General features: G+C 50.0%; 1 protein-coding gene across 1 annotated transcript; it reads right to left on the bottom strand.

Moving 5' to 3' along the window:
• Positions 1-433: 433 nt before the first annotated feature.
• Positions 434-5,185, bottom strand: Birc5 (baculoviral IAP repeat containing 5). The gene is made up of 4 exons (XM_041636061.1): positions 4,964-5,185; positions 4,477-4,586; positions 2,396-2,513; positions 434-667 (listed from the first exon to the last, which is right to left on the bottom strand). Exons 1-4 carry the CDS (start codon positions 5,072-5,074, stop codon positions 578-580), a joined length of 429 nt encoding a protein of 142 aa, XP_041491995.1. The 5' UTR covers positions 5,075-5,185; the 3' UTR covers positions 434-577.
• Positions 5,186-11,509: the final 6,324 nt, after the last annotated feature.

The following is an 11,509-nucleotide window of genomic DNA, read 5'->3' on the forward strand; positions in this document are numbered from 1 at the left end:
GGAAAACAAAAGCCTACCGACTGGAATCACGCTGTAACCCCAGTGCCTTTACAACTGTCCAGCTCTGCAGCTCAAGCAGGGACTGCAGCTTAAACACCACTGAATTTATAAGCTCCGAGTGCAGCGGTACCTGGGAGGTAGGGCAGCAGGATCGAGTTCAATAATGCCACAAAAAAACAAACAAGCCATTTTCCCAAGACAGAGTTTGCAATCCGCTTTTTGATGATTTTATTCCATTACCCTGCGGTAGAAAACTCACATCACAGGACAGATGAATCTCCAGCACAACACATCACCACACCTATGGCACACAGTCGTGCTAGCTACCAGTATGGAGACGCCAAGACCAGACCCCCCCCCCCCCCCCCCCCCCCCGCCATAGGTCCTGTTACTGGAGACTGCCTGCCTCCTCACCCACTCCTTTCCTCACTGCTTCAGTCCAGGTGACAACAGAGCAAAGCGAAAATATCAAGAGAGGCAGGCACACGGGCTGAGCCACTTCCCAGCTTTAAAATACCAGCTGGGACACGTGGCTCCAATGTGGCATGTCACTCGGGCCCAGGTCTCCAGCAAAGGCTCACTGCCAGGCAGCCAGCTGCTCAATGGAGTGGCGGATGGTCTTTGCGGTTTCTTCAAATTCTTTCTGCTTGCTGTTGGTCTCCTTTGCCTGCAATAATGAACATACACATTGGCCTGGAGTGGCCTAGGGGGAGGGGCTTGTCAGACAAGAGTGAAGCCCTCGTTCCATTACCAGCGTGACAAAATTAAGTACAATAATTACTAAAAGGAATGTTACTATTTGTGTATAGCTTGAAATTGAACCTAGGGTCTTATGCATAATAAGCAAATACCCCCAAGTTCTGTCTTGCTTTATTTTTTTAAGAAATAGGGATTCATGTTGCCCAGGATAGCCTCTAATTTACAATCCCCCTCCTTCACCCAACCAAATTAGTGGAGACTGCGCCCTAGAATTGTCCCCTATACCACCAAGCCAGGGTTAAAGAGAACTTAATTTAAAAATACTAAACTGACAACAAAAAGTCCTGGAAAATGGCTGTGCTCCTTGTGGTGGGCACTCCATAGCCCCACAGGGAGCTGCAGAGGGCTCGGGTAACGAGCACTGGCTGGTCTTCGGAGGACCCAGATTGGATTCCCGGTACCATAGGTAGCTCCAGTTCTAGTGAAGCCAACGCTCTCTCTGACCTCCACAAGCAAAACACCCCCCCACACACACACACATAAAATAAAGTCTAAATAAATAAATGGCAGTGCAGGCCTTTAATCCCAGCCCTTGGGAGACAGAGTCAGGTGGCTCTCGGAGGGTAAGGCCAGTCTGGTCTAAACAGAGAGTCCCAGTGCAGTCAGGGCTACGTGGTGAAGCCTTATCTCAAAAACAAAAAAACAAAAAAACAAAAAAAAAAAAAAAGCCCAAAATAACCCAAAACCAACAAAAAACAAAGGTTGAGTTGGAGAGACAGTTCCGAAGTTAGGACACTGGGTGGTGTCTTTTCTTCTGAGTGCCTTTCTCTTGACTCTGTGCCCAACTTGTATTAAATATCTTTATTAAACACAACTCTACTTCAGAAAAAAAAAAATCAGTAACAAAAATGAATACTAGGGAGTAGGAGCTGCATCCCCAGAGTGTCTGAGCATGCTCCAATCAATCCCTCCTCCTGACAACAAACTGTCACCAGCTATTTCATAACGACCTCCACCAAGGAACACAGCTTACGAACTGAAGAGAAACTTCATAACCATCACAGCAGGTCCTAGCCTCTGCCTTGCAACACAGAACAATGCCAGGACCAGGGCCAGGGCTAGGGCCAGCTAGCAGCTGGCCTTCCAGCATCAGGGTCAGGGCAGAGCATCTGGCTCTTTCTCAGTGCTCTGCCAGTAAGCCCCTCCCAGAATCTTCCCCCTAAAAGGCTGCCAAGTGTAACACATAAGGACACGGGCTACCTGGTGAAATTTGAACGTCAGATAAGCAGTGAACCATCTAAGCAAACTATGGTGTGTTCGCACGGACTCTGGCCAACTGAACTCTTCAGGCTTGGCTGCACGGGAGCCTCCTCCCTGTGGATTCACGATGCCACCTGCCCTCCCAGGGACTCCACATGAATGGACAAGCAGCAAAGCTCAGCTGGTCCTCTGCTTCTGCCCCCTTAGCCAACTCTACCCACACTGCTGCCACCACAGGAGGGTCAGCCTGTCCCCACAGCTTCCCGCAATGGTTGCCACTCAGGGGAGGTGATCCTACTCAGGTCTTCTGACTGCACAGCCCCTGTCTATCTAGCTGCACATGCTCCCCAGGGGTGGGAGCACTTCCTGAGGCAGGGCCTGCAGGGCTTTGGGGGAAGTGGCTTTGTTCTCTGTCCTTACTCTCAACCATACATACAATTTTGTTCTTGGCTCTTTCTTTCTCCAGTTTCAAGAATTCACTGAGGGTTAGTTCTTCAAACTGCTTCTTGACAGTCAGGAAGGCACACCCAGGCGAGTGCTTTTTATGCTCCTCTCTAGAAAAATCAATAAACCATCATGTCAGAAGAGCCAGTGGCTGTGCATCACTGACAGCCCATCTCCCATCATCATGGCTGTCCTTGGCACACCCTGCTCTGTATCAGGTCCAAAATGTATCCCAGGAACACCCCGCACAACCTAGCTTCTCTTCTGGAGTCTTTAGCAATCAGTACAAAACGTTGTATGATTCAAATTCAGAAGAAAAGCTGGAGAAATGGCTCATGGTTAATAGCACTGGCTGGTTTCCCAGAACCTGGGTTTGGATCCCAGCACCTGAAGGGACTGTAGCCAGCCTGATCCTGGCAAACATGGCTCTGGCAGGACTTGCCCTTCTCCCCCATCCCTCTGCCTTGCTAAAATCCATTAGATTACATCTCTAAAGCTGGCCCCCAAGCTATTCCCTCATTTAACCACTTCCTCCTCCGAGGCAGACCACCGAAGTCCAGCTATCAAAAGTCCCCTCTGGCTCCCCTAATTAACTTCCCAATTTTAAACCCCTCATCCTAACACCGAGTGCCCCTTTACCTTTATAAACTGTGCCCGACAGTCTCCTCCCTATCCAGGCAGTCCTTTGTCCCGCGCAGATACCCCTGCCCTCTGCCTTTGCCCCTTTCCCTTCTCCCTCTTTTCTATCTCCTCACCACTACATCCTAGCCCTTTCTAACACAGACCTCCCCAGGCGGTGGTGGCGTACACCTTTAATCCCAGCAGAGACAGGAGGATCTGAGTCCAGGGCCCGCCTGGTCTATAGAGTGAGTTCCAGGACAAGCTCCAAAGCTACAGAGAAACCCTGTCTCAAAAAACCAAAAAAAGAAACAAACAAAAAACCCCTGCAAGGTCATTTGCTGTTTTTCTGCCTAGTCAGAAAGCAGCCACTGTAACTTCTCTTCTGTTTAATAAAGGAGCTCCGTGAAAACAGGTGGTATGGGTGTGGTCTGTGCCTAATCCAGGGTCTAGGAAGACCCTGTTGTGTGGGAGTCCCCTTCAGCTCTCACCATCTGTAACTCCAGTTCCAGGGATTTGCCCTCTGAAGGTACCAGGCACATACATGGTGTACAGACATACATGCAGGCGAAACAATCATATGCACAAATTTAAAAATTAAAAAAATAAATAAAAATTAAATAAAAGGAATTGCATGTCAAATCCCTTTAAAATCTGGGCCATCCAAATGGCTCAGGAGGTGGGGATGCTTGCTGCCAAACCTGCTCGCGTTCAATCCCAGGGACCCACACAGTAGAAGCAGAGAACTGACTCCCCAAAGTTGTCCTGACACCCACACTCACCATGACACCAGCATCCAAACACACATGAAACAAAACATAAAGTAATAATAATATATACAAAAATCTGTGGCTGGAGAGGGGATAGCGGTTAGGAGTCCTTGCTGCTCTTCTGCAGAGCCTGTCTTTAGTTCCCAGCACACCACATATCTCGTAACTGACTATAACTCCAGCTCCTAGGGCTCTGACGCCCACACCCAGAACAGAAACTAAGACACACATGTGTGCGCTAACCAAAACCAAACAAAACAAAAAAAACAAATCTTAAAATATCTCCTGCGGGCCAGGCAGTGGTGGTGCACGCCTTTAACCCCAGCACTCGGGAGGTAGAGGCAGGTGGATCTCTGTGAGTTTGAAGCCATCCTGGTATTTGGAAGGAGCTCCTGGATAACCAGAGCTACATACCCCTCAAATATACAAATATCTCAGCAGACAAAAACCATCCAAGTTGGCAGTACTAGAAAAACTTAGGCAGAAACTGAAAATTCAAGACTAGTCTGAGCTATGTAACAGGTTCAAGAACAGTTTGGAACACACAGCAAGTTAGAAGACCATGCTCTCCTCCTACTAAATTAAAATGTTTTTTGTTTTTACCCCAACTCCAGTTCAACTCAAAAGGTTCCCAATGGAACCAGGGCACCAGGAAATCCATTGCGAGTAACCTGCTGAGACTTACAGAGGGTTGTCATCTGGTTCCCAGCCTTCCAACTCCTTAAAGCAGAAAAAACACTGGGCCAAGTCAGGCTCATTGTCGGTAGGGCAGTGGATGAAGCCAGCTTCCGCCATCTGAAAACGACAGCACAGCTCGTGAGTACAATCAACAGCCTGGCTTTAATCCTATCATTCCCAGAAGTCGTTCCGGGCCGAGAGCTGGGGCGGCCTCTTTGGAGAGAGTGGAAAGAGGCCGTGTCTACGGGACCTAACGACAGTGGGGCCCACAGCCTTAGCGGCTCAGACAGAAGGAGAAGGATGGGGAGAAGTGGGGCGGCCTCGCCGAGGACAAGGCAGTTGTCCCGTGTCCTGGGCAGAGCAAAGCAGCTTAGCCCACAGTGCGAAGCGAGGGTGGGGCTCCTGACCCGGGGCCCAACCCTTCCCGCCGTCAGGCCCGGGCAGGAGTCGCTCCAAAGCTGGGGCACTGGCGTCCCGAGGCGGGGCGAGCTCACCCGCTCCGGGGTGCAGGAGCAGCCCTCCAGGAACGGCCAGTTCTTGAAGGTGGACACGCGGTGGTTCATGAGATACAGCTGCCAGGTCGGGGGCAGAGCCGGAGCGGCCATGACGCTGCCCCTGCAGCCGCCGCCGTGAACCACCGCCCGGACGCCGGAGAGCACGATTCAAACCCCGCGGGCGGCGGCCGCCGTAGAGCACGCCGGGAGCGCCCCGCCTCCCCGTCGCGACGCGCGGCCTTCTGGGAGTGGGCGGGCGAGGGAGCCGTACAGGCCACGCCCTCTACGCGGCCTGAGCCGCCTTCTGGGCGCGGAAGGCGCGCGCGCGGCGAGCCGAGAAGGCCCCGCCCCTTGAGCGGCGGCGCGGGGCCTTCTGGGAGTGGCCGGCGCGGGGCGTGCTGGGAGTTGTGTCCTCTGCGGCTCTGGCTGCTTGCTGGTCTGCCCGGGAAGTGTGAGCCGCCACTGCTCCGCTGCCTTCCGTTCGCTCTGCGGGCTGTCTGTCCTGCCTGCAGCCCACTTTCTCTTTGCAGGCTCCGGCTAGATAGATACGTCCACAGCCCCCCCAGCTCATCCCGGAACGGAGAAGAGACCATCGGCTAGGCTCAGACTAAAGGGGAGCGGCCACACACGTCCACAGCGAGTCCGGGCGCAGAGCAAAGCTATGGCTTCCTGAATACGACTGCTGGCTGAGCTTGGTGCTGATGACGCGGCCTGGCAGCAGGCCCCTTTACAGTGTTTCTGTTCCGGTTAGGCCGCCTGAGGTTGCAGTGGCTTCTAAGGAGCTGCTGGCTGGGCAAGTCCGGAGACACAGACCTCTGGTCTACAGGTTAACCTCTGTAGGCCCCCTGCCAGTGGAGCGATGTGGGCCCCTCACAGATGGTGAAGGAGTACAGGACCCCCATATGTACGACCAGACAGCAAAAGCGGTGTTTGTCAGGCTCCAAAGAGACCTGGGACAAGTACCACCTGTGGCTGCTCCCGGTTCTCCTCTCCCTACCCTGAACCCAGGGGCTGAGCTGAGCGTCCCCTAGCTTCTCTTTTCAGCCGCATGCTCTCTTGGTCCTAGGCCCTCTGTTCCTCCCTTGCCCTCTCTTCCTCTCTCACTCTCTCCTTGTCCATGGCCAGGTTCAATCTGGACTCTTCCAGATGTTCCCTGAGCGGTCGTGTCCTCATTTTCACTCATGTTTAAAGGTCTCAGGCACTGCTGTATGTCACGAGCCGTCGTGGGCCACGACACAAATGCAGCAGATGGTAACTGATAATTCAGATGCCCACCCACCAGATGAGTAATTCTCTGATGGAGAGAACCCTATGCAAGCAAGGCTTTCGGGACCATTGGCTCTGGAAACCACCTGACTTATGTGTGTAAATTCACATGTGCAAAAACAGCTGTGGAATCTCCCCATTGCCACGCATTTTCATGTAGTTTGTACATGTCATCTCATAATTGCATCTCAGTCTTATGGGCACATCTATCTGTGGGTAAGTCAGGAAAAAGACTTCTCATTAAACTGTATAATTTTGATATATAGAAAATATACTAGGATATGCTTCATAGCCAATCTATTATTCCATGAGGACTGTAGGACACTTAGGCCCTGCTTTTTATCACCGGTTCAGACTGGCATAGAGAAAAGAGCAATTTCTCAGTCCCAAGACAAGTCACATACAATTTATCGATTCAAAACCTCAAGAGCAAATTCAAACTAGACTCCTCATCTTCATAAAATCTCGTAGTTAATAGCTTTGATTTAGTTCACAGAGCATTGCCTTTTCCCTCATTTCTTTCTTTTTGGTTGGGGAAAGGCAGGTTGAGACAGAGGCTTGTTGTGTGGCCTAGGCTGGCCTCAGATTCTGTTTTCCTGCCTCAGCCTCTCTAGGGCTACAATTATCGACCTTCAATATCATACCCAACTGGAGTTAAAACAGGGAAAATCCTAGTCGGGGTCCCATGTGGCCCAGGCTGACCTGGAAGTCACAATATACCTAAACTCCTGATCCTCCTGCCACCGTTTCCCGGGTGCTGGGATTATAGGCATGCACCACCATACTGCGGTTCTGCAGTACCAGGACTGAGTACAGGGCCTCGTGCATGCTAGGCAAGCACTCTAGCAATGGAGCTATCTTTGTAGCCCAAGTCAAATGTGTTTATATGTGGGATTTGTTTTTGATTATGTGCGTGTGAGAGACAGAGGTGTTAGCGCACACTCCTAAACATAAATGTGGAGGCCAGAGGAGTTCACTAGGTATCCGCTCTGTCACTCTCTATCTTATTCCCTTGAGACAAAGTCTCTCACTGAACCTGGAGCTGGCCTGGCAGCCAGGAAGCCCCATGATCCTCCTGTCTTGACCCCACAGTGCTGGCTTAGGGATACAAACGTGGCCATCCCTGGATTTTAACACATGTGCTAGGAATCCAAACCCAGGTAAGAACACAGTGAGTGCTCTTACTGAGCTATCTCTTCAGCCCTCAGTCAAATGCTTTTAGCATCACAATTAAAATTTCTTGAATTTTATACTTATTTTAGCAAAACATTTGCCTGTAGGTGGAGATTTTCATCAGGCCTCAATTAGCTCTGTTCTGCCAGCTGCTTCCTGAATAACTACTCAGAGACTTATTAAGTGCTTGGCCAATAGCTCAGGCTTATTACTAACTAGCTCTTACAATTTAAACACATTTCTATTACTCTATGAGCTGTCACGAATCTCGTGACTTTTACCTCTCCTGCATGCCCTGTCCTCTTTTCATCTGTCAGGCAACTCCTCTGACTCTGCTCTTCTTCCCAGAATTATCTGCCCAAAAATCCTGCCTAAAATGGTCGATCAGGGGGGCTGGAGAGATGGCTCAGTGGTTGGGGGCATTGCCTGCTCTTCCAAGGGTCCTGAGTTCAATTCCCAGCAACCACATGGTGGCTCACAGCCATCTGTGGTGGGGTCTGGTGCCCTCTTCTGGCCTGCAGGAATACATGTAGATAGGGTGCTGTATACATAATAAATAAATAAATATAAAAAAAAAAAAATGGTCGATCAGCTTTTTTTTTGGTTTTGTTTTTGTTTGTTTTTCAAGACAAGGTTTCTCTGTGAGTCCTCAAACTCACAGAGATCACCTCCTGGCAGCCAGTCAGCTTTTTATTCATGATGAGAGCATATTTACAGCATACAATGATTGTTGAGCAGCCTTCGCCAGGTGCAATTGCACTGTTATCTGATAGGTTTTATTCGTCTCTGACAGCAACCACCATTCTAAGCTGGGTAAGAAGATGGCAGGCTGGGTTTCTTTCTCATCTTAATCATAAGAAAATTATGAGGAATTTTGTGACACAGAGTTGGGAAAGGAAAACAGATTAGCTAAGGGTCAACTGGGGTCAGAAGAAAGGGCCAGGTGTGCCGGTGCTGTCAGTCAGGCCACTTTGACGTCCCAAGAGTCCCTGTTCTCTAAAACTGCATAGTGTCACAACACTGTGAGGTCAAAGCATTTGGGTCTTTGCTCACCTGAAAGTGTAAAACACCTGAGCGACTTATAATTTGTGTCTGTGCAAAAGGTGCTTATTAATTTTAAATTTTTAGACCAGGCTAGCCTCAGACTTAGAGATCCACCTGCCTGTGCCTCCTGAGTGCTGGTCATTTGCCATCGTCACCTGACTTCCTCGGCTCTTCTACAGTTAAGCAACCCTTGCTAGCCAGACCTGCCTGTCCTTCACCATACTTTTTTTTTTAGACTTAATAGGTGTTTTGCCTACAGGTATGTTGTTGTTCCTTTGCAGAACTACAGCTCCCAGCGTTCTCCTGGACCACGAACACATTTCCCAGAAGCCTTTGCATTCCTCGTTAAAAAGCAAGGGTCGCTACGACCTCTCTTTTTCCCGCCTCTCCTGTTGTGTCAGCACACCTTTACCTGCCCGTTGTTACCCCTCCCCCATTAAAAGTGCACCCACGTGGGACCTCCTTGTGTCTGTGTTTTCTTCCCTGTGTAACGTCTTTACCCTCTAACCCGCAGACAAGAAAGCCAGTCAGAAATTAGGAACATATGTTGCAATGCCCACAGAGGCCAGAAGAGGGTGCTGTGTCTACATGTGTGTATGCAGTGCCCGCAGAGGCCAGAACAGGAGTTAGATAGTTGTGAGCTGCCATGTAAGTTCTGGGTACTGAACCCAGGCCCCTGCAAGAGCAGCAAGTGCTCTCTTCACCACTGAGCCATGGCTCCTGTCCTATTCCAAGATGATTTTTGGTTTTGTTTTGTTTTTCAAGATAGGGTTTCTCTGTGTATCCCTGACTGTCCTGAAACTCATTCTGTAGACCAGGTTGGCCTCCATCTCGGAGATGGGACTGCCTCTGCCTCCCAAACTTAAGTGCTGGGAATAAACGCATGGGCCACTACTGCCAGGCTGTTTGGGTTTTTTCGGTCAGTGAGAGAGCTGTGTAAAGGTTTGTGATGGTCAAGGTCTGGCCAGGCATTCCTACCCCCACCCCGATTATTCAGTAACCAGCTTCAAACCTCCCAACCCTTGTCAGTCACTTATGTAAGGGGACCTGTCTACGCAGCCCCGTCTGCTGACCCACCCGTTCCTGCTCTAGCCAGGTTATTTGAGGGGTAAGTGGAGACTTGGAGCTACTGGGAAAAATCTGGAAGGTGCCTGAGTCCAGGTGAAATCAGATTCTGGAGTTAACTTACAGGCAACTACTGGATGCTAGGCAACCAGACAGACCCAAGGGAGGTCCAGCCTTCCCAGGCAGAGTCAGAGCAATTCAATAGGGCCTCCCTGCTAAAAAAAAAAAAAAAAAAAAAAAAAACCAAAGCTTTCAAACAAAACCCCCAACAGTCCTAAGTGCACATGAAGGGCCAGTGGCCAGGGCAGGACAACTGGGGGGAACCAGGAAAAAGACCATTATCATGTAGGGGCCTAGTCAGCGGGTCAGCTCTCCACCATTTTCAAAGCAAGGAGACCAAGGAATGGTAAACCCTTCAGTCTTAAATAATTTCATAAAAACCTAGCCAGCTGATGGTATCATATGCCTTTAATCCCAGCACTTGGGAGGCAGAGACAGGCGGATCTCTGTGAGTTCGAGGCCAGCCTGGTCTACAAGAGCTAGTTCCAGGACAGGCTCCAAAGCTACAGAGAAACCGTCTTGAAAAAAAAAAAACAACAAAAAACTAAAGAAAAAGATAAATAAAATAATCTGCTGCCTGGCCTGTTGTAACCGGCTGCTGGACACAGACACTGTCTCTCCCGGCCTGTGAAGACGAGGCCTTCAGTCAGCCCCCAGGCCTTCCGCTGGCTTCTTTTAAACCAATAACTTCTTGGGGGGGGGGATTTTTTTTTATTTTAAAAATAATACCTTTAATTTTAAAAAACTATTGTTATTATTAGTGTGTGTGCTTGTCTATGTCCATGGCACCTGTGTGGGAGCCAGAGGAGTTTCTGAGAGCTGGTTCTCTCCTTCCATCTTGGTTTTTTTTTTTTTTTTTTTTGGTTTTTCGAGACAGGGTTTCTCTGTGGTTTTGGAGCCTCTCCTGGAACTAGCTCTTGTAGACCAGGCTGGTCTCGAACTCACAGAGATCCGCCTGCCTCTGCCTCCCGAGTGCTGGGATTAAAGGCGTGCGCCACCACCGCCCGGCTCTCCTTCCATCTTGGGATCCAGGCTCGGGACTCACATGGTCAGTCTCGTTCAGCAAGTGCTTTTACCGGCTGAGCCATCTTGCCAGCCCTTCTTGGATTTTGGAGTTTTGCTAGGGAGCCCTGAATGGCCTAAAGTTCACTATGCTGAGCTTACTGCTTCTCCTGCCTCTGCCCGTCTGCTGGGATTACCAGCAAATATCCTCCCAGCCCTCTTCTCTATCTTTGTTTTTACACGCAGCATCTTGTATATAAACGAGCATTCATTTATGTTTTCTCTCGCCCGTCTTTGGGGATAGCCTAGGGAGCGGCTCCCAGGCCATGTGAGCAATACCCAGGAATGTGGTAGACATCAGGGAGCCCTCGGGCGCGTGAGTCACCTCCTTTGCAACTCCAGAGTGGATTCTGGTCACAGCCCTCATATTCCCACACTGACGTCCCCGGTCCTCCTTCAACTCTTACTGTAAAGAATTCAGACAAAGCAAACACTCCTCCACGTCTTCCCGGCACCACGCCACCCAGAGCACAGAAACCTTCCCCGTGAATCTTACTAGACTTCTCCTTGTCTATTCATTGCTCTGTTTACATATAGAAATTCTCCCAAGGAGGCAGAGGCAAGCTGACCTCTGTGAGTTCGAGGCCATCCTGGTGGAGGCCAGGCAGGGCTACACAGTGAAACCCTCTCAAAACCATAAAGAGATGACAGATGGGACACATGGAAGCCCGTGACTGTGTGGCCTCGTGGATGACATTCTGAGACTGTGCTGCATTGCGTGGTTGACATCTCACTTTCTGTCACTAAGAATGTGTCTTGATTTCCTTTTTTCTTTTCCCCTTGGTATTTCGAGACAGGATTTCTCTGTGTAGCCCTGGTGGTTCTGAACTCACTATGTAGACCAGGCTGGCCTCGAACTCACAGGGATCTGCCTGC

This window comes from Microtus oregoni, unplaced genomic scaffold (assembly GCF_018167655.1).
Source record: "Microtus oregoni isolate MIOR12 unplaced genomic scaffold, Mior012 000048F_ref0000485, whole genome shotgun sequence".
In the NCBI taxonomy this organism is placed as follows: domain Eukaryota; kingdom Metazoa; phylum Chordata; class Mammalia; order Rodentia; family Cricetidae; genus Microtus; species Microtus oregoni.

Bases quoted from the DNA above. Each gene is read 5' to 3' on its own strand.
- Birc5 (XM_041636061.1), bottom strand. From the start codon at position 5,074: ATGGCCGCTCCGGCTCTGCCCCCGACCTGGCAGCTGTATCTCATGAAC. The intron at 2,514-4,476 runs GTAAGTCTCAGC...TGATTTTTCTAG, and splicing joins GAACCAGATGACAACCCTCT to AGAGGAGCATAAAAAGCACT. The intron at 668-2,395 runs GTATGTATGGTT...TCATTATTGCAG, and splicing joins AAAGAGCCAAGAACAAAATT to GCAAAGGAGACCAACAGCAA.